This window comes from Neopelma chrysocephalum, unplaced genomic scaffold (assembly GCF_003984885.1).
Source record: "Neopelma chrysocephalum unplaced genomic scaffold, ASM398488v2 Primary Assembly neopelma1_25, whole genome shotgun sequence".
In the NCBI taxonomy this organism is placed as follows: domain Eukaryota; kingdom Metazoa; phylum Chordata; class Aves; order Passeriformes; family Pipridae; genus Neopelma; species Neopelma chrysocephalum.
In genome coordinates, this window is record NW_020897694.1 from 31,482,059 (window position 1) to 31,504,449 (window position 22,391).

Genomic DNA, 22,391 nt, shown 5'->3' on the forward strand with positions numbered 1-22,391 from the left:
AGGTCTTCATCCACATCTTGAGATCGAACACTTTCTCTTAAGTTGCAGCAATCCATGGGCATGCAGGGTGTTTTACAAGCACCTGAAGTGACAGCTCCATATCCTAAATATCAGATGTTTTACAGTGGGCTTCACACAATGAGGACCACAAAAGGCAATGGCAGGGTTGGAAAGGGTAGAAGAAGATGGGAATTACAAGTGTGGAAGACACTGAGATGGGCTTGATGTTGTATGTCCACTATGGGAAGTGTTTGGGAGACCTTGCAGGCACATATGTAGGGGATCATTTTTTTTTCCCCCACATATAACGTAGGCTGATTTTTGTAGTGCTCCTCAGTCAAGAGTAAATTAACCTTTCCTTGGCAAAAACTGTGTAGGATTCACATTTAGCCATTTAATTAATTCACTTAAAAGGGTAATTAATTCACAGATACCACCACTTCCTTCAGGGTACTTTTTAGCATGAAACTAATATTACTGGTACCATCAAATAAGCAAAATAATTTCCCTGAACTGTTTTATTTTTAAGGTGGTTGTGGGGAAATTGACAAAGACCTGGGTCAGCCCCAAAAGTCCCTTCTGGTTGTTAGATCAGCCTCATTTCATTATTTGTGTTCGTGCCTGGCTGCTGCAGGATGTAACACTTCGCTTTGTCTGGAAAATGAGCAAGCATTCAGAACACATTACTCACAGGCTGCAGCTCCTGGTAATGTCACCTTCATGCCACATAACTCACAGGTAGGGAACACTGCACAGGGATTGCAGCCTAAGAGGGAACTCCCTGAAAGCACTTGCCCCGATTCCTGCAATATATCTGCTGATAACTACGGGGCGAGACCCTACTCAGGCATAAGAGGGTCACGAACAAGCCCTGTTACTTGCTAGGATAAGAAAGGCCATTACAGCCTTGTGATTTAATTTTATGCCTATCACAGAATATGAAAATGGACAGCTTTTCCCTTCTGAGACTTCTTTTTCCCTATGCTCCTCCTGTAACCAAGGGAGAAGGAGGTTCCTGTACATGGCTGTAAGTGCAGATTCCTTCTGTACCTGATTTATTTGGTCTCTTCTGATTATAATGAGAACCCAGTGAGATTAGCTCCACAACGTTAATAGCTTTTATAAAGACTTCTTAAGCATGTTTTGTTGTTCATTACTGAGCTCAACAACTCACTGAAGTGAACATTCACTTCAGAAAAGCATTTGTTCTTAAATTAAATGCACTACAGATAAGATCATTTGATGTCTCTGGATCAGCCAGTCATCCTCACTTCACTTTCTAGTCCTTGTAGGAAAATAGGACATGTAAAATTTTTGGAACATTGGAAAAATGGTACCCTGGAGTGCCTTGAACATAAAGGACCGTTTTCAGAGTTTCAGATGAGATGAGTCTACCTCAAACAATGATGAATATATCACTGCTTCTCTGCTTTCATCATCCTTTAAATTTTATTTTCTTTTTTTTTACCTGGTTGGGGAAGGTTCTGGATAGCCAGAGAATCACAAACAAGTAAGATACCTTTCAATAAAAGAGAGAGACAGAGAGGCTTCTTGCCTGTGTATCTGCGCAGAGACGCTCATAAACATGAAAAGCATGTCCTAGAGTTTAATAAATGTGAAATTTTAAAATGTCAATACGCTTTTAAAATAAATCTTATGATTTGCAGGCCTTCCTAATCTTTGAGCAGTTAAGGTTGACAACACTGTAAATAGCAGCTTCTGGCCCAAAACAAAAAGCAAATTTTAAAATTGAATGCAGAATGATGCTAAAAATAAATAAAGATGATCTGAAACTTCTGTCAAAAAGTTCATAAACGAGGTAATCCATTCAGGAGAAAGGACATTTGAAATGTCTGCTTACACCATAAAACAGTCTTTCAGATCCACAAGGCAAATTAGGAAAGAATAGCAATACATTTCTACCATCTGCCCTGGTGGAAGGAAAAGAGAAATACAAGACTTTGTCAACAGATCCAAAAGAAACTCCAACCTTGCAGGCTGTACATCAGCTAAAAGACAAGAATTTAAGTCTGGGTTGAGTCTTCAACAAAGTCATCAAGCCATTATCATGACCAAAAACCTCTTGCAGGCAAGTTCTCTTTGAAGCCAATCATTCCAGTTGACAGCCCATTTCCAGACCCCCTCCACCAGGAGCTCTAGGCTTTTCTTCTCTCAGCCCAAACACTATCCCTAGCCCAAATCCTAAATGAACCGAGTAGACTACCCTCTTTCAAATCCACACTTCCACTCCCTATCCATTTTTTATTACACCATCTTTGTGCAGATAGGATATATTGCTTCCATGAAGGAGCTGGGAAAGCAAACTGCAGCATGTCCAGGCTCAGCTCTGTTTTCAATTGCCCTATGATAGTTACTTGTCATTGGCCTGGCCTTATCTGGCACTGGACTTCTTCCCGGTACTTATACTGCCACCCTCAGCAGATCCTGTGTGACTCTTTCTTGTATTGTCTTACCTTCCAAGGTTCAAGCTCCAGGTGTGTAGGATCAGTTCTAGAAAGTCCCTGATTTACATCCAGGTGCTCAGAGAATTAGGTGCTTCAGTCAAGGTTTTAAGACAATGGGACTAGCTTTAAGGTTCATTTATATAAATATAAATAGCTCATCCTGAGAATGTAGGCACAGGGGAAGTGTTTTCAAACTCACACTTTGAAAGTCATTAATTACGTTCACCAAAATCTTGCTTTATAAGAATAAAAGATTTTTTTTTTCTCTTTTATTTAGCATTGGCTTGTTATTCATTAGCATGTACCTAGACTGTGTTTTCAGGACTTTTCCCTGGAATAAGGTAATTAAAAGATATTTAGAAATAAAGGAAAGTTCGTATTCACTCTACAAGCCTGAAATTTAACATGGTCATCATATGCACAAAATAAAAATGTATCTTCCTAATAAGTGCATTCATTTACCACTTACAATGAAGGATCAGAAATGAAAGAAATGGAGAAGATATTTTCTTTTTAGATGCAAAACATTGATCTTTCAGAAGTTTACTTTAGCTGGCAATACCAAACCATGACCTTGAATCCCAATGGAATTTTCTTTTAAATTGGTATACTGGCTGTGTTTGGCATGGGGTTGATTTTCTTCATAGCATCCTGTATGGTGCTATATTTTGGCTCCGTGATTTAAACGGTGTTTTAGTTATTTCTGAGCAGTGTTTGCACAGCCTCAAGGCTACCTCTATTTCCCACTTTGCTCCCCCAGTGAGTAGGCTGGACAGCTGACCCAGATTGACCAACATGATATCATGACACATAATGTCATGCTCAGAAATAAAAACTGAGGGGTGGATGGTTTAAGGAAGCTAGTCATTGCTTGGAAACTGGCTGGGAATCAATCTTCTCGTGGGAGGCAGTAAGTGACTGCCTTTACATTACTTGTTTGGTTTATTTCCTCTTACATTACCTTATTAAACTCAACTCATAAGTTTTCTCACTTTTTGTCTTCATTTTCTCTCTGCTGTCTCACTGTGGGGCCAAATAAGCAAGCAGCTTGGTTGTGCTTAGTTGCTAGCCAAGGTCAAACCACCATAGCTGGGATCAATTTAGTTCCTTCATAGTCTCCACCTCCAATTATGCTTTTTGCTTTCAAAATATGTCAGAAACTGTCCAAAAGTAAAAAAGTTCTGGTTTCTATCTGTTCATGATGCTGTTGGATGCAGGAACCTGACCTCAGCTACTGTGGGAGACAAAGTCTTACACACAAAGCATGGACTTGGGTACAATGTGGATCCAAAGACATGAGCAAATGATGTTCACTGTCTGCTAATCACAGGCTACTATGGGTACAGAAAATTGAAGAAAAACTTGTAAAAGATTCCAGTTGTATCACATGGGCCGCTGTCTACATGAAGCTGGCCAAGCGGGCACTGAGAAACTACCAGAGTGGTGGTTGTGGTCACAGGGAGGATGGTGAGAGAGGCCAGACCCCACAGAGGAGTTGGGGCAGCCGTGTCTGGTGAAGCAGCCCCTCAGGAAAGCCAACAGAGGCCTGGGGATCTCAGGAATAGGTACAGGAGGGCACCAGTCCCTGCAGGGATGCAGCAAAGGCAGGTCCTGCATGAGGAGAAGAAGTGAGGGCCATGAGAACTACAAGGACAGTGGGAAAGCTTTTCAAGCTGATGGCTGCCACAGGGTACCATGAGGTTCCCCACTCAGCCAGGGCTAGGCAGTGATCCACACCAGGACAGGTCATGACCCAAGCACCCAAGGCCAAGGAGAGCAGTGAGCCATTGATGTCTCTCAGTGGCAGAATGGGACCCTGGGGTCCCTGTGTTGTGGTCTGTCCCCCACCAGGCAGCGCTGGCTGAGATGCATCAACCCCATGGTGTAACCTGTCTCTGCCCTTGCAAGAGTGCTCTTATTCTCATAGTAATGAGAAGAAATTAAATGTAAGGGCCTTGTACCACAATGTTGATTTTCCTGTGGTACTGTAAAAGGGCTTTACAGTCCAGCTCTATCAGATGGGCAAAACCTTCTATGGAGAAGGGTCCTGTGTGTGCTCCACAGTACAGAAGGACAGGCTCACGTTGTCGATGCCATCACTGCACACAAAGGACTTCTCCTTCTCTGCTTTGCTCCTTCTTGTACACATGAGAGCTGCGTGACAAAAACGGGTTTGCATTTATTGAGAACTGGGTCCAGAGGGTCTTTAGCCACTTTTACCTTGACCCCCAACACCTAAACTATGTAATTTACATGGCACTTTGTATATGGCTGAAAATGATCGAGCAGAGCTCGCTGCTCTTCCCTTAATCATGGCAGATGCCTCTTAGCAAGCACAGCAACAGCAACATCTAGTGGCAAGTGAGATGGTGGCTACAGCAGATCAGAAAACAATTAGTGGAGTAAGCCAGGCTCAAATGTTCAAGGTTAGAAAGTAGCAACAGAAAACTTTTTCTGTAATAAATTTTATTTCAAAGTTTGATCATGTTTACACATATATATAACATATAGAAAATATATATCTCAAATATAAACTAGTCTTAACTCTTCCTTTGTTTCACATGTCATTACTTCACACACGAATTGATTTGATGACAATATGTTTGTATTCTATTTCGAATGCTTTGATTTTAAACATGCAGAAGGATAACAGCAGAATTTCAAGGGAAATTATACATATAATTATGGTTTTGTTACATACTCAGGCAATGAACAGTATCATGCTTTAGGCATGAGAGAAACATTAGATGTATAATAAGACACTCAGATTCCTGCAAGGAGAGGATTCTACCTTGTCTTTCCTACACGAGGTGCAAAACAGTACTTTTTTTTCTTCTTCTTCCCTTCTGGCACTGGTCCTGTGTTTAGTGTGTTGGACACCCATTTTTCAAGACAGATGATTTTTTAGTTAAAACATGCACTTAAACTATATCTCCACTGTACTGAGTCTAGCTGGGATGGAGTTAGCTAAGTTTCCTCACAGCACTCCATACTGTGCTCTGGTTTAGATCTGTGACCAAACCAGTGTTGATAACACAGGGTTTTTTTGTCTATGGCTGAGCAGTACTTGCACAGCATCAGAACCTTCTCTATTTCATTTTTTGACTCTGCATCGAATAGGCTGGAGGTGGGCAAGGAGCTGGGAGAGGACATAGCAGGTAGAGCTGACCCAAACTGACCACAGGGATATCCCATACCATGAAACTTCGTGCTCAGTGGTAAAAACTATGGGTAGTCTTTCCAAGGCAGCTGCTGCTCAGAGAGTTGCTGGGCATCAGTCTGCTGGTGGGAAGTGGTGAGTGATTGCCTTTGCACACCTTGGATTGTTTTTTATTTGTTTGTTTGTTTTGGGGGATTGTTTGTTTGGGGGTTTTTTCCTGGCTCTTTCTTTCACTTGTTAAACTGTATTTGTCATGACCCAGAAGGTCTTCCTTGCCTTTCCTCATTCAATTCTCTCTCACACTGCTGGGGGCAGGGAGGGAGCATGCAGTGGGTCTGTTGCTTGATTGCTGGCCAGAGTCAACTCACCACAACCAAGCATACTTTACTTCATACGCTGTTCTAAATATGCACATTACACCGTGTCCAGAACTACCAAGTGTGATAGTTCATATATTGCTGCGATATTGCTGTGAAGTTCTATTTGCAGAAGTTAAGCTGTATTCTAATGGAAATACAGTATCATTCTTCATATCAGCTTACTCTGGACTTTTCTGGTATCTTGGCTTCTCCATGAATACTGGACACTGTCTTGCCCTTGAATTGATCACTTACAACCAAAGTTTCCATCCCCTAAAATTATAACAACAAAATTCATCCTGGACTTCTTCCTCCAAGTCCCTTCCTCATCCATGAGACTCTTTCCATGAAGCACATTTTCCACAGATGAGATGATCCACAGCAAAAGATCACCTTGTGCCTCTGTTCAGTTTCTATTAAGAGAAAAACTGTCTTCAGAAGCAAGCTTTCTCATGAAATCTGTTATATGTTGGCTGTTCATATCCAGAAATCCAGTGCTTAAATCTGAAGGAGAATATGCAAGGAGTATGTTTACTCCTCTAATAACAAATCATATTGCTAAACCTGTCCAGGCCTTGTGTAAATGTTGCTCTATACCTTGTACCAATGCATGTCACAGACTGTAGCAAAGGAAGGAGAAATGTTTCATTTTCTGAGTTGTTTTTTTTAAAATTTCCTATATCAATGATAATTGTCTGTCCCTTCACTCCTACATTTTAGGACAGAATTACAGGTTCAAAAGTTACTCACAACAGGGAATTAGAATTTTCTCTGTGCTACATCAGTCCTCAGGAAATCTGAAGAAACTGGGCACTCATTATAGTGAGCAGTTTTATTTTCCAGGAAGCAAACAGAGTACAAATTAAAATTTGTCTTTGTCAAGTACTGTGTTAAACTTGGAAAAAATAGTGGTAAAACCTGAAGCAGAGACTGTGAACAGATAAGAAAGTATAAGCTCTTCTTGGCACATTTCTTTCAAGGGCAATTTCTTATGGAGTAGGTGTTAATTTATTTTTCCCACACTCAGACATGCAATCCCTATGTGCTCAACAGTCAGTGATTCTACTGACAGTGCATCAGCTTATGGAAGAGTTGACTACCTTAACTAAAAATCAAGTTGATGGCTTATTTCATTTTCCCGCTTACGTATGTAAGACAGAAGAAGAAAGAAGAGAGAATTATTTCCTTCCTAGAACAGCATCATAGAGTTTTCCAGTCCTCTTGACTTGGATCACTCCAAAGCCAGCTGCCTCAAGGAGCTTGCTGTATTCTGCTGCTGTTCTCTCTTTTCCTTCTGTCTGGACCAACATATTCATCGAATACAGTTGGGTTTCTAAAGGCCCACTTTTATCTTCATTCAGAAGCGATTCAACCAGCAGCACTCCACCACCTGATTGAATGAAGAGCAATGAAGAACATGCTGAGCTCTGAGAAGCTGAGCTATTTTTGAGCTGTTACTAGGACAGATCCTAACCTTTAGTTTCAGGAAGAAGCAACCTCTACATTGAGTCATATTTCAGCATCACAGAAGACAATGAAAGAACAAAAGCATTGGACCATGTCTCTGCTTGGCTATGTAGGTACTGACGTAACAAGACTGAAGGGGATGCTATGGCTGGGACAGAAGCTTCCCCCAGCTGAAATCCACGGGAGTTTACTGATTTTGCTGAGAACTTGGCTCTGTAGGCAGTGCTTTTGAAGCTCTGAGGGTTCAATGTAATGTTTAATTGGACTTTTACTATGATGTTACACTTCTCTAATGACACAGTGTTATGGCACATATCTGATATTCCTTGTGAGAGCAGTTATTTTAAAATAAAATACCACAAAATATTTAAGTGTTAATCCTTCTTAGAAAAATGCCTTTTAAGGAGCTCACATAAAGAAGGTACAAACATTGGTAGAGACATTAGCTAACCACTCTATTGGATTTTATTATCTTGAATAAAAATAAGCTAAAAGAAATGGCAGTTGAACCTGCAGCACAAAGATACTGCAGGGTCTCTTCCCTTGGAGATGGGAACACCTCTGAACCTCATCCGAGGTGTGCATGGAGCCCTCACAGCCAGACATGCAGACACAGAGTTGATGACAGCAAAGAGACAAAGGCTAATGAGAGGTAAGTGAACGACATCACCTCCAGCCTAGTGGTAGCAGTCTTAGTCACCTCTGGGATCCAAACACTGGGAATCTAATCGCATCTGTGGCATTTATAGTGTGAGAGGAGTCACTGCAGACTAGCCTTCCTTGGCTTCCTCTTTCCACAGTTAGAAAGATGGCAAATTAGAAGCAGAGTCACTAAACCAGGTGTCGGGAAAGCAGTGATGAAACCCTCAAGGGAGCCATATGGCTCTCGTGAATCCTGACAGCACTGGGACAGCAGTGTAAGAGGTTGCAGAGAGTCTCCCAACCTAATGGAACTGACTGAAGAGCAGAAGGGAAAGTCTGGCACCAGAAAATGTATCAAGCAAGGCAGGAAAAAATGCCAAAGCTTCCATGTACGCAAGGGGATAAGCCCCTACTCACACAAATGAGACTGTAGAGAAAAACATTGCACTTCCCAAAGCTCTCACCACCTTCACATTTCTTTTTAACTCACCTAGGACAGTAAAATTCTCCCTTTAGTGCTGACAAGATTATGAGGTATATCCTGCTTTCCAATGCAGTACCTGTCATATATTGTAGGAGTTATTTTTTCTTCTCATAGCATGTAGAGGACTTTTCAGAGCCTTGTTAAAGAAGATCTACTATCAGTCAAATCCCAGGTCACAGACCTGCCTGAAAGGGGAAAGATCAAATATGGTAAGAATACGTGTGCCACATTTACTCTATACTGATTCTGACCAGCCATGAATTTCAGCATTTCTTTTCAGCATTAGTTTAATTTGAAAACATTCATTTTTATATCCTTCTTATATTACAGAGCCCAAAGCTGCACATAGTACTTGAAGCGAGACTACATCTCTGCTGGGTATAGTGGGTCAACCACTTCCTTTAACAGCTTAGTTACCCTGTGCTTAATACATCCAATGAGACAATTATCCATTTTGGACACCATGGCAAATTGTTGGTTCATACAGAGCTTAACATTATCCAAAATTCCCAAGATCCTTTTCTGCAGGGCTGCACTCAAGCCTCTTGTACCCCAGTCTACAAGTAATCCAGGATTACACCATCCCAAGTGCAGGATCTGGAATTTGTTCCTCTTAAATTAACCTGGTTTGATGATTGCCCAGTGCACTAATCTATCAAGATATCTCTGTAAATCCTCTCTACCCTCAAGGGAATCAATGCTTCCTCCTAATTTAGTATGATGAGCTACCTCATTTAGTACCACTGGCAAATGACTTGGTAACATCCATGAGAGGGAAGACTCTTTTACCTTCAGTAAGAACGTGGTTGAGATTACTTTTCAAAAACATGACAAGAATGTGAATTTTGAAATCACTGTAGATTGTTAATGAGAAAAATTAAAACTGAAATTGAATAGAGGAATTTTATGCAAATGCACATATACACAGGAAAACAGCATCAGCAAACATTAAGGAAATTGAAACTGCTCCCTGTCTGCCTTAATGATGTGCTGTCTGGAAGAGAGTCATTATAAGACACTCTGTATTCACAGTCCCTTCCATCCGAAGGGACATAATATACAAATGTTATCAAACTCAGCTGTCTGCATGGTAAATTAGGAAAGGGAAGAAATAGTTGAAAAATCTTGTTCTTCGCGTGGTATAACAAGGGGACAAAAAGGCAATTGAAGTCAGCTCTCTGTTTCTCAAAATCCAGAAATGAAAAGTGGGAAGAAATCCCACCACTGAAGAACCTTCTACATTTGAGGTAGGTGGACAACAAACCCTCAGATGTAAACCTCTATGTTTTTAAAACTTCATGAGGAGGCAACATCTACTTGTCCAAGCCTCCAAAGGTCAGAGGGGTCTCAATAAATGTTAGGTCCATCCTGAGGGTTAGATCTGCCCTAGTTGTTTGGTTTTGGTTTGGTTTTTTTTTCCCCTTAGACTTTTATCATGCCTATTTCAAGTCCAAAGTCGGTTTAGTATTAGGATGCTTTATTATGAACTATTTTCCTCTCAGGGAAGAATGCCCTTGAGCATTTCAGTCTTAGACATCTATACAAGACTGAGTTATATGCCTTACCTTTAAGACTAAAAATCCACTGCTGTATTGCACAATGATTTGAGGATAGTCAAGGTCTTCTATGGAACCCATCTTCTTTCTGGACTGAGACACAGGTTCCCTGGCCCTCTTAATTTAAATAAGCTTCTTTCCACAAGGCACAAAGCATGCCAGCTGATCCACTTAATCTTATTGCTTGTGAAAAACACACTGGTTACAAAATGTATTAGATGAGTTATATGGCTTTGATTTGTTTTTCTATCAGATTTTTTTCTTCCATCATCAAGTATAAATCTAAAGAACCGGTGTGGATTAAAGCTTGTATTGTCAGTTCTTCAGTCGGTTAAGACACTGGTACTTCAGAAGCACTTGAAAGCTTGTAACAAGCAAAACAGAAATCAGTACAGAAGAGCATCAAGAACCTGAACTGAGTGCGATGCACCAGAGTTCATAAACCAAAGCGGAGTCTTACCTGGGACTTGTTCAAAAGCAGCTCTACTCTACTGATCTGGCTTTTGATGTGAGAAGGCTTTGCAAAAATGAAACAGAAGGTAGCAAGGGATAGAGCTTAATATAAAGAACATCTCTATTGATCAGGCATGCAGCTTGGCCAGACAGGTGTGCTGAGCAGCAGCTTGCAAAACATGATCAATACATTTTATCTCACCTTCTCTCTATTTCACTGGGATGGTTCTTCCCCTACCCACCTTGATTCCTCAGTTTTCCTGCCTTTGGCCCTTTCTCTAAGTATTCCAAGTTTACCACAAGCCCCACAGTAATTCCCACAACCCCACTTTAACTTCACATGACATTTTCTTTCTCTCTTAAGCCCTTTGATAATATCATTTCTGCCCTTCTTCTCAGTTAAAAATATCTGGTTGAACCTCTTCAGGGCTTTTTGGGCTTCCTCCTGTGGTCCTCTACAGAGGGGCCAGGGAGTTCTGATATTTGGTACTGTGCTTCTCAATGCCTCTTTGCTAGCTTTTGTACCTAGGTGTGGTTTCTTACTGGTCCTGTTTCTTAACTTTGTCTGTTAGGCTGATTACCTTAACCATTTGTCTTAAAAAAAATGTTCCTACATTATGGACATCTACATATCCTTAACATTCAAAATATTCTACTATATACAGCTCAGAAACAGCTAATACCACAGAGTTTCTAATACCACAGAGTCTCCCGTGTTACCAGAATACTAGGCCTGAATATGCAACAGTTAGAGCAAATGTCAAATTGTAGAAAAATGTGTGACTCCTCATCCTGGACAACATAGCCCAGAATCCATTCAGCTTGCATTTTACAATACACTGTTACTCTGAAGGAAAGGCCTGGAAAATAAGTTTTAAGAACACAGCTACATTCATAATGGATGTCTTCCTCTGCTATCCCCACCTCAAGGATAGTGCACAATCTCAGTTTCTATTTAGTGTCTTCCATCTCCATGTGCACTAAACGAAAGCTTAAAAACTTCATTCACTTGCCCAAATCTAGACCACCATTTAGTGAACACACTACAACTTTTTCAGTTCCTCAGACCCATTCCAAAGACAGTTCTATGGAAAAGAAAGTTCAAAACATTTTCACTCTGACTTTTACCAAATAAAGTAGGAAACATGGACATCACTAGCACTTTCTTTTACCAGAAAATTCCCAGGACTTCTAGCCTTTATGTGACAGTGGTCATCCACAAAACTGCAGGGAGGACTTGGTCTGAGGGTGAAATATCCTTGATTAGGCACTTGGCTGGCAAGTGGGGACTGCTGGCAAGGGTAACTGTGGTGCTACTACACACCATTATCCCTTCACATTGTCCTACAAACAACCTAGTTCCAAGGACAGCACTGTTGAGCATCCTATCCAGAGCAGGTCAAGTTCACTTTGCAGCTGCCACAGGACATATGTCATTAGCTTAGCTAAAGATAAAGAGAGTTCCAGGCAGGTAGACTTAGTCCTGAAAAGTTTTAACCTACAGCTATGGCAAGGCATTTGCTTGACCTAATCTACAAATTCATTGTGAGGCAGCAAGAGATGTATAGAGAGGATAAGACATGTGAGGGCATACCAGGTCAAATGGATTTCCTTCCCTGTGATTAAAGATAGAATGTTGCATGCAATTTCAAGTTAGCCTCAAGAACATAGTACCATATAAAGTACAAAAATATAGAGGCACATTTCCTTTCAACAATAATAAAAAATACACATGTACGAATACAAGGACCGGTGGTTTCCATTCTGCACGCCCAGTTCTGAACAAATGCAAGCACTGAATAGTTTTGGTTCATTGCTGCTTTACATTCTCCTTAGAGGCATCTCTGCAATGGGATCACACATGGACAGTGGAACTAGGCTGCTACACAAGTCTACATGTATCCAAATTCAGCCTTACATTTTTTCTATCCACCTGTTGAAGTTATCTGAAGTGGATCATGTCTGATTTCAATTTATACTCCTGGGCCCTCTGGTGTTCTGGGCCCTCTGGTACTATTTACTTTGCCTGCATGCAGCAAAGCACTTGTTTCAGGTCCTCCTCACAGTGTCTGTTATTTAGAAGGAAAAGAACCCAAAAACCCAACATTCCAATCATGCATGCTGTCCCACCATGTCTCTGTAATTGTGATGAGATTGAAACCTTGTTTCTGCATACTTGTGTGTACTGAGGCTACTTTCTCCCTGTGCTCCACCTACCATGATAGCAGTGGGAGGCTCCTTTAGATACCTACTGAGAAAACTGTCTCAAGCTCCTCTACTATCCAGCTTAATGGGCAAACGCAATTAGTGCTCAAGAAGCAACTGCAGAGAATGACTTTCTGGTGCCTTCTCTAAATGTTTCTCACTTCAGTAATTTCTTATTCTGCTTCCAAGAACTGGGTGGATAATGGTGGTCTGTGCTTGATCAAATGATTTAAAGAAATAGCAGGAGGCATGCAGTAAGGACTTCCCAAGTGCATAACAGAATGACTTAGTTGCACCATCCTCCTGGCAACCCTGTAAAGAGAATCCCGTGGCTTCAAACAATCACTAAGGTACAAAATTATTTTTCATAAATGAAATCAAAATCTAGAGGAAATTGAAAATTAATATCATTATTTCATGCCAAACTCCTCAACACTTAGACAGGATTTCTCATAGGACTCTGAAAAGACTAACCACAAGAAGACATAATTTGGTCTGGTTTTATTATATAAATTTCTCAGGAATAAAAATTCAGGTAAGAGAGTTCTGTACAGGAATCAGTTTTATTTTGCAGGAATTCAAGTACAAATTCAGCTCTACTTTTGTCAGATACAGTGTCAAAATCAGAGAGAATGATAAAATCTGAAGCAGACACACTGCACATTTCTTTTGTGGGTTTTCTCTCATGGAACAGGTGTTGATTTCTTTCTCTCCCTTCCAGGTCCAAAGGCAAGCCTGGTCAGGCTGCCAAACTTGCAGTACATGCACATTCAAGTTTTGTCATTAGTGATTCTTCTGTCAATGTATCAGCTTACAAAAAAGTTGGCTGCCTTAACTAAAAGCTATGTCGATGATTCTCCTCTAAGAGAATAGCACATTTCCCCACTTATTCTGTCTCGTTAGGTACATAAAAGGTGTACTATTATTTCCTTCCTAGAACAGCATCATAGAGTTTTCCAGTCCTCTTGACTTGGATCACTCCAAAGCCAGCTGCCTCAAGGAGCTTGCTGTATTCTGCTGCTGTTCTCTCTTTTCCTTCTGTCTGGACCAACATATTCATCGAATACAGTTGGGTTTCTAAAGGCCCACTTTTATCTTCATTCAGAAGCGATTCAACCAGCAGCACTCCACCACCTGATTGAATGAAGAGCAATGAAGAACACGCTGAGCTCTGAGAAGCTGAGCTATTTTTGAGCTGTTACTAGGACAGATCCTAACCTTTAGTTTCAGGAAGAAGCAACCTCTACATTGAGTCATATTTCAGCATCACAGAAGACAATGAAAGAACAAAAGCATTGGACCATGTCTCTGCTTGGCTATGTAGGTACTGACGTAACAAGACTGAAGGGGATGCTATGGCTGGGACAGAAGCTTCCCCCAGCTGAAATCCACGGGAGTTTACTGATTTTGCTGAGAACTTGGCTCTGTAGGCAGTGCTTTTGAAGCTCTGAGGGTTCAATGTAATGTTTAATTGGACTTTTACTATGATGCATACACCTATCTAAACAATACCCCAAATCCTCAATTCTTACACCTAAATGCCTTGAAAGAGGAGTCCCTGTAGAGGAGACAGAAACTGGAAGCCAGACAAAGAGATCTTGGATCAGGCCCTATTTGGCTCAGTTTCACATAGATGGCTTAGGAAAGCAAAAGACCAAACCAAGAAGCCCCTGCACTGAAACTCTGCCACCCCAATTGAGAATTAAGGCTGGTGTGCTTTCCATTACTAATAGACGAGAGTCTCTCTGCTCTTTACAAGCTCACACCTACCAGGTTTGCAAGCTTTGTAGACTTTTGCCAGCAGTTGTTCGCATTTGTCATCATCCCAATCATGCAGTATCTTGGATAAAATATACAGTTCAGCTTCAGGAATTGAATCATTAAAGAAGTCTCCTGTAAAGCAAGAACCCATAAGCAAATATTTTCAGTTCTGTCCAGTTCTGGGCTTGCCATGTCTATCACGCATATCAAACAGCAGTGGAATTACCAGTTGAAGTGCAATATTGCACTGCATAGGGAATTTTACTCTTGTTCAGCCTCAAGATATGAAACATTTAAAAGCAGCAGCTCATCCTGAAACAGCCTTTGAGGCAAAGGAAAGCATTTGAGTTTAGATTTTCTCCAGTGATACAAATTCAGATTCATAAAGCACTAAGGAACATGTTTTCATGATTTCTGTCATGAAAAAAAGGAAATAATATTCCCTTATCTAAGGAAATTTTCAAAGACCTTCAGTAATCAGTTGCCTCATAAATACATAAGTAGAGAATACACACCTCTCACCTCCTAGCACTAGCTTCATCATCATGCCTTTTATTTAGCACCTGGTGTACTGCATTCAGATTTTTCTCTCAGCATTTTACTTTGTCATTTCTTCTCCCATTTTGTTGCATCTTTGTTTTTATATACTCCTTTCTTTACTCAAGGCTTCTTTTCTCTCTCTGAGCATCAAGCAACATTAAGCTATTCCAACACTTCGAAAGCTTTTGTAAACATTAAAAATAATATCTCCCTACACTCATTTTCATCATAGATGAGAATGAAAATGAGACAATGAAGGATCAATGGACTGAGCAAGAGGAATACGAGCTAGCTCATTCACTTTTATGGTCTGAAATGTCTTAGGACTTGAAAGTCAATCGTGACCAGACAAGGAAAACTCCTTGCTCAGAGCAGGCCTGGCATCCCTCACATCTGCCAAAAGGTTAATGTACCCTTGTACTGAAAAAAAATCAAATAGTTATGTTCAGGAATAAAGAGCTTCTGTGTTGCTGAACAACTGAGTTGTGCCTCTGGTAGCTGCAGATGCTTACCTGGGACAGCTGCAGACCTGGGTTGGGGAGGCTGCAGCCTGGGACACTCAGCCCCCATAAGGGGCAGCTGGAGACATGAGCCTCCAGCATGTTACCTCTGAGCAGAGCTGAGGGGCTTGAGAGCAACAGCTGTGGCAATATTACACCACTGTCCACACCCACCTTCATGGAATGTGATCTGATGCTCCTCAGGGGAAATAAATTGCTCTTTGGCCACTTGCACAACTTTTGGTAGATCATAAATTGTGACTGTAGAATTGGGATACAAAGAAACACACTCCCGGGCCAAAGCTCCTCCTCCTCCTTTGGGGAGAGCAAAAGAAGGTTAGCACTGACACAAAACCAACCTGTTCAGCAACACCTCCATGAAACCATGCAGGCAATGGTGGATTCAGCCTCATGGAACCTGACAATGTACATTGCTCCCCATGTGTTGCTGAAAGGGAAGAAGGAGGGATGGTAGAAGCCACTGGTGCCTTTTGTTCTGGGTCAGCCCCACCCCTCACAGCTCTCACACACCCTCCTTGCCAGACCCAGCTGTGGGTGCTGGAAAATGAAAAATGATAAACAACCACTAAACCAGGTGCTGGGGAAGAAGTGATGGAGGTGGATCCTGACCCATCCCATGAATCCTGGCAGCACTGAGCAGTGCTTGGACAGTGGGGTGCTGCAGGATAACGGGCTGTAGGCAGTATCTCAATGACAGTGACTGAAGAGGAGGAGGGAAAGAGTCTGGCACTGGAAGAAAGTATCAAGCAAGGCATGAAAAATTGTCAAAGCTGCCACATACACAAGGGGATGGCTGACTGCTCACAAAACCGAGACTCTGCAGAGAAAAGTATTCATCTTCCTTGCTCTCATCCCTCTCACATTTCTGTTTTTAACCCAACCAAATCAGTAAAATGTTCCTTTTATTGCTGAAATACATCCTGATTTCCATTGTTTTGCCCATCATATAACATAGAAGTTATCTTTCTTTTCAAAGATTGTAAAAGATAGTTCAGAGGCTAGTTAAAGAAGATCTACCGACACTCACCTCCCAGGTCATAGATCTGCGTGAAAGAAGAAAGGTCAAATGCAGCAAGAACATCTCTGCCACATATACTCCATACTGAGTTCTGGCCAGCCATGAATTTTGACATTTCTTCTTCTGATCTAGTAATACCAAAAGACGTAGCACATAGAGAAGGTTACTTACCACATCCTTGGTGATTCTTATCATATAACTTATTAAAAGTTTTAACATAAATACTAGTCTCTGCTTTTACTGACATGAAATATGTTCTCTTTGCATATAAACCTTCATTGAATTGTACTGTATCAGGAGCGTACAGCTATGAATTCATGCATTTAAATAGGGAATTAAGACTAGTGAAATCTACCATTTAACATGTATTTTGCTTCTAATTCTCAGGCTTCCAAGGGATTTTTTTTACCTTCAACTACCAGTGCCTCTGTCAGAGATTTGGGATATGTTTTTCAGATTAGGAAATTATATACTTCTATTCAAATTATCAGACAGTGTCTCGGTAATTGATACTGTTGGGAAAAGAAAACATTGCATGACAGTTCTGATGAGAAGGATTCTCCCATCAATATATTTAATTATCCTGAGCCATAATTAAAAACATTATTTTTATCTACAATAAGAAAAACAAAATTTCTATAAATATACTAATAGTTACCTGTACATTGCTCCAAAAGGATCTTGAGATGAAATGCCAAAAGTTCTTTCATATTGGTTTCTTCCTTCTCTAAAATAGCAGTCAAAAATGCATATGAGTGTGGATTTCTTTTCTTTTACCCCAAACGTACCTCAGGGCTGTAGTTTCAACTAGAGCATCACCGTGGAAGGTGCTCAGCTTTGTACAGAATATATGTCAGTCTGTTTGCACTGACTCTAGAGGCACCCTCACTTGCTATCCCAAAACATGCTGATATATTTCTCAACCTTTCACAAGAATGATTGGTTCTTTTCGAGGCCACATTGGGGTGACACTTTGAACAACCTGATCTAGTGAGTGATATCCCTGCCCATGGTAGGAAAGTTGGAAGGAGATGTTCTTTAGAGTCCTTTCCAACATGAAACATTCTAGGAATCTGTAATTTATGGGAACACAACTCAGGTAAAGGTACAAGACTGGTGCAGTCATCACCACCATACACACCATTTTTGGTCATCAGTTGCATGGACTGGAACAAGTAAGACTTAAGACACATATTAAACTACTGCTATAAACCTTTGCAGCAGAAGCATCCTTAGCCATCATTACTCATCATTTACTTTGGTGATACGTCCTCAAGTAAGAATCAGTGTAATGATAAGGTGTTTTCCTGAAGGTGAAATAGACAGAAATCTGATTTCTAGATCATCTCTATAATCAGAGGGAAAAGGAAAACAAGAACACACACAAATGGGGGTGGGGGGAAAAGAACACATATCAGCCATGTTAACAGCTGAAATTACCTGCTGGTTTTAATTTCTGAGAACAAGCCTGCATCTTCATTGAGCCCTTTCCCAGAAACACACCACTCAGAGCAGCCACGCAGATGCTGCAAAGCAGGCTGCAACATACAGCACACAACACTCCTCCTTACCTCACAGCTTCAGTCAGGTGCTGCCAGCACAAGTAGACTGTATTGGAATAATACATCATCATATGATACTGAGACTTTGGGCTTGATTTTGTAAGGTAGATGTTGGAAATTTCTGTGTTTCTGTAGAGGGCTAAAGGGTGAAATGAGTATATTTACTAACACGTCTGATATATCACCTTGCCAAGTCTATTGTACAGCATGATATTTGTTGCCAGAAGATGCCAAAGACACAACCACATTACTTCTACAATCAAGTCCTTCAACTGCAATGAGCAGTGGGTGAGGTCTGCTGAAATTTGTGTTGCCCTATTCAGTCTGAGTAAACAGTATCTCCCTACACTCAACTGCAGAACCAAACATTTCTTTCCAGAAGTGCAAAAAGAATGCCTTACAAGTGCCGTTATCTACCTACAGGCTTCTGTGCTCAGAGGAAGATTTCAGTGTGCTCTATCTAAGTAAGAACTCTCTGCACAGAAGTCTTTTTCTGATCATCAAGGTCAGCAATTGGGAGACAAGTCCCCAAAACAGCATGCCAGCTACACCTACCTTCTCTCAGTTCACTAGGGCAGGACCTTCTGCAGACAGAAGAATGCCTAAAGGACTCACAGAAATCTCCCCTGTTTCCTCCAATGCATCTGCGATGGCATCACTCACCCACAGGACTGCGATACCAAAGGAATATAAAAGATAAATCTTGCTCTCCCTAAACTCACTGGGCAACAGCTACAAGCCCTAATCAAGAGCATTGGCAACACAAGCTAGAGCAGGGGACAGAATTTTTAAGACTTTGGGTAGCCCTGACCAGCAGGCTGATGGCCAGACATCCCTTCTGTTCAAGTGGAATCAATGATTCTCATGCAAGCACAAACTTATGTTACCTCTCAGTTTTGATCAAAATAGTTCTTACAGTGGTAAAAACTCAAAGAAAACCAAAACCTGTTTTTAAATCATTCTGTTGCCCATCCACCTCAGGATTTTGCTTTAAAGTTTAAAATCACACCCATACCTCAGAGATTTCTTGAGACCAGCTCTGTATAGATCCTGAATATTGCCTCCAAGGTCACATGAGGCTCTTGCACAAAGAAGTTTAGGGATACAGAGCCCTTCACCTGGATTTTACTTTACACCTGTGATCATGCTGACATTTGTCACTTCTCTTCCAGCTGAAGTGTGAATCCCAAGTGATTTCCTCCTTCTTCCAGCTACATTAACTTACCTAATATTAGGTATCATCTTTGCCCACACATCTTACCTCATTTCAAAACCATCAGAGGTTTAAGTCTTTTAGTTTATTCCCCTTCCTCTGCCTTTATTACCTCCTTCTTGTGTCACCTCTACTGTCAAGAGCTTCAGTCCCACACAGGCCTCCAACAATCTTTCCATCCCAGTGATGCTGGTACCCAAGCATGAAGCAATGGAATCTGAAGACAGAGGTTCTCCTGACTCCAGCAGAAGATCAAACACCCCCAACTCACAGGCAGTGAACATAACCTGGGGGTAAGGAAAGATGGGACTGAGGGATCAGGTGAAATCAGTAAAGCCTGCTGAATTTCTCAAACTGCATTATTGGAGAAAATATACACAAAATAATATTTTTTCCATGTAAAATTTTATTTCATACAAACAAGTCCAGTTATTAAAATATAGTTGATCTGAGCACCGATATAACATACAGGGCATGTAATGCACTTTTTGTTAATATTTTTTTTTCTTTTTGGGTGAAGCCACTCAATGCTTTTGGCTCACAAAAGTCCACATTTAGAGACAAGGTTTTGGGTGTAAATATTCCTTCCTCTTCCCTAGTTTTGGAGCACATTTTCACAGTATCTCTTGCTTTTTGCCTGGAAAGAACAAGGGTAAGACTGAATGGTGGTGGTTGTTCTCTGTTTATGTTTTTGTTCTTTCACTAAGGATCTAATGCATGCTCCACTGAACCGTGGAGACCTCCTATGGCTTGCAACAGGGGGAATATCCCACTCTGTGGACCCTGTTTTCAGGGACCCATGTGAAGGTGGTCTCTCAGAAGCAGGGAGTCTCCTCTCAGCCAGAAGAACTGCTTCATTTAGGCCAGCAGAATCACCCTGTCTTTCCATAGAGAAAGTGTGAAACTTCTCCAGCAATAACCTGCAACTTTCAGACAGACATTGCTAACTATATATAAGAAAAGCATCCTTCTTTAGCTGTACACAGTCAACTTTACAAGTATTACTCTGGTCACACAAAAACTCCTGAAACAGCAACAAAGGCATGAACTCAGTTGACTGCCTGTATACACGATTTGATCTACAATGATACCTATGAAAAGAAGCTCATTTTACTCTGAGTAAAGCATGGCTTAATCAAAGATGAGGTCGTTTCTCAAAAACACAGTACCATTTTAATTTGGAAAGCATTGGGTGCTCCTCTTTCTCAGAAAGTAAAGTAATTTTTCATTATCTGTTTTTCCTCTCCACTGTCAGCTCTGTCTTTTAGGAGCATTAAGATGCAATGATATTTTCACAACTCAAAGAGTATTCCTTCTCTTGCCGTGTTGGCCATAGGTGCAGAAACGGACAATAAGAAAAGTAACTAAATAGCACATTAAGGAAAAAATTTGTTCATTTCACTATATATTATAATTTTATGCCCATGTGCTTACACACAGAGAAAGGCAAATAACGTAAACAATACAGAGAATGGAATTACTAGTTCTACCTTTGTGCCTTAATAAAATGCTGGTTGGAAAAAATAGTCATTATACCAGACACTTTCTTTCACTTCTTCCAAAGATTTACATTCAGGACCTAAAGTGAAATCCTTGAATATTTCTGTCTGCATTCTCTTTCTAAGGCTGAGTTATATTTCTTACCTTTGAGACTAAAAATCCACTGCTGTATTGCACAATGACTTGAGGATAGTCAAGGTCTTCTGTGGAACCCATCTTCTTTCTGGACTGAGACACAGGTTCCCTGGCCCTCTTAATTTAAATAAGCTTCTTTCCACAAGGCACAAAGCATGCCAGCTGATCCACTTAATCTTATTGCTTGTGAGAAACACACTGGTTACAAAACATGTTAGCTGAGTTATTTGGCTTTGATGAGTCTTTCTACCCCGTTCAGCTGTTTCTTTGGATCTTCTGTCATCAAGTATAAGTCTAAAGAAGAAGTGTGGATTAAAGCTTGTATCATTGATTCATCAGTGAGTTAAGATGCTGGTACTTCAGAAGCACTTGAAAGCTTGTAACAAGCAAAGCAGGAATCAGTACAGAAGAGCATCAAGAACCTGAACTCAGCGCGATGCACCAGAGTCCGTAAACAAAAGCAGAGTCTTACTCATGACTTGAAACTTGCTTTGAAGGGCACAGGTGCAGGGGACCCTGGGGCTGGCAGTAGGGTAGACCCCACCCCTAAGTGCAGAAGCAGCCAGTCAAAAGAGAAGCTAGAAGAATCTGTTTGCTGCTTTGTTGCTGTGACTAGTTTGCTCTGACAGTGATCACTCAGGTGAGGCCTATGAGGAATTAAGTCTACTCTTGTTACTTTTCTGTATTTTCCAGGTCCCTGCCCCCATAACAGCTTAGAAATCAATACCTGTTTGATAGCAACACCACAGCAGGGGTGACCTACTTGTGCTTTGCCATATTTTGGCAGAGCAGGGTGCTGAGGGATGACAAAATGTTCTACGTTTCCCAGCTGGCTGCTGCAGTCTTCCTCACCTTCTCTGCAAAACTAACCATGGGCATGCAGAAGGCCCTTGGGAAGAAACAATGAAATGACTTCCAAGTGCAAGATGTGGTGTAGACTTCAACTTCATGCAGGACATACCTCATAGGTATTTCATCAGAAAATTAAACCTCTGGATTACTTTTCTGAGATCTTTCTGCCAAGCTGTCCATCTCTCCAGCTTGTAAATGCCTGACATCTTGCCCATCCTGACTTTTTGGGCAGATGTTGCAACTCTCAGGTGAGAAAGGAGCCTTTCCATCAAGGAAAAGACTTTTTACGTCATACGTTTAGAGATCCTTCAGGCAACAAAGCTAAATGAGATTTGACTTAGGTAATACAGTGATGGCAAAATGTTACAAACCACCATTTTTTCAGTGGCGGTTTTCTCCATGCTTCAGTGATTAACGGGCTAAACTTCAGCAATACAGAGATCACGATGCAGCTCATCATTTTGTGTGCATCAGCTTAGTGTACATTTAAAGAGTGCA

At 41.0% G+C, this 22,391-nt stretch overlaps 1 protein-coding gene across 1 annotated transcript; it reads right to left on the minus strand.

Moving 5' to 3' along the window:
• Nucleotides 1-13,348: 13,348 nt before the first annotated feature.
• ASMT (acetylserotonin O-methyltransferase) lies at nucleotides 13,349-21,928 on the minus strand. The gene is made up of 8 exons (XM_027675222.1): nucleotides 21,051-21,928; nucleotides 19,519-19,693; nucleotides 18,203-18,332; nucleotides 17,290-17,358; nucleotides 16,641-16,759; nucleotides 15,767-15,907; nucleotides 14,562-14,684; nucleotides 13,349-13,925 (listed from the first exon to the last, which is right to left on the minus strand). Exons 1-8 carry the CDS (start codon nucleotides 21,120-21,122, stop codon nucleotides 13,714-13,716), a joined length of 1,041 nt encoding a protein of 346 aa, XP_027531023.1. The 5' UTR covers nucleotides 21,123-21,928; the 3' UTR covers nucleotides 13,349-13,713.
• Between the last annotated feature and the right edge of the window lie 463 nt (nucleotides 21,929-22,391).

Excerpts from the sequence above, each read along its gene's own strand:
- ASMT (XM_027675222.1), bottom strand. The coding sequence starts at position 21,122 with ATGGGTTCCACAGAAGACCTTGACTATCCTCAAGTCATTGTGCAATAC. Across the intron at positions 17,359-18,202 it reads CACCTGACTGAAGCTGTGAG|AGAAGGAAGAAACCAATATG; the intron begins GTAAGGAGGAGT and ends CTGCTATTTTAG. Across the intron at positions 13,926-14,561 it reads CTACAAAGCTTGCAAACCTG|GTGGTGGAGTGCTGCTGGTT; the intron begins GTAGGTGTGAGC and ends TCATTCAATCAG.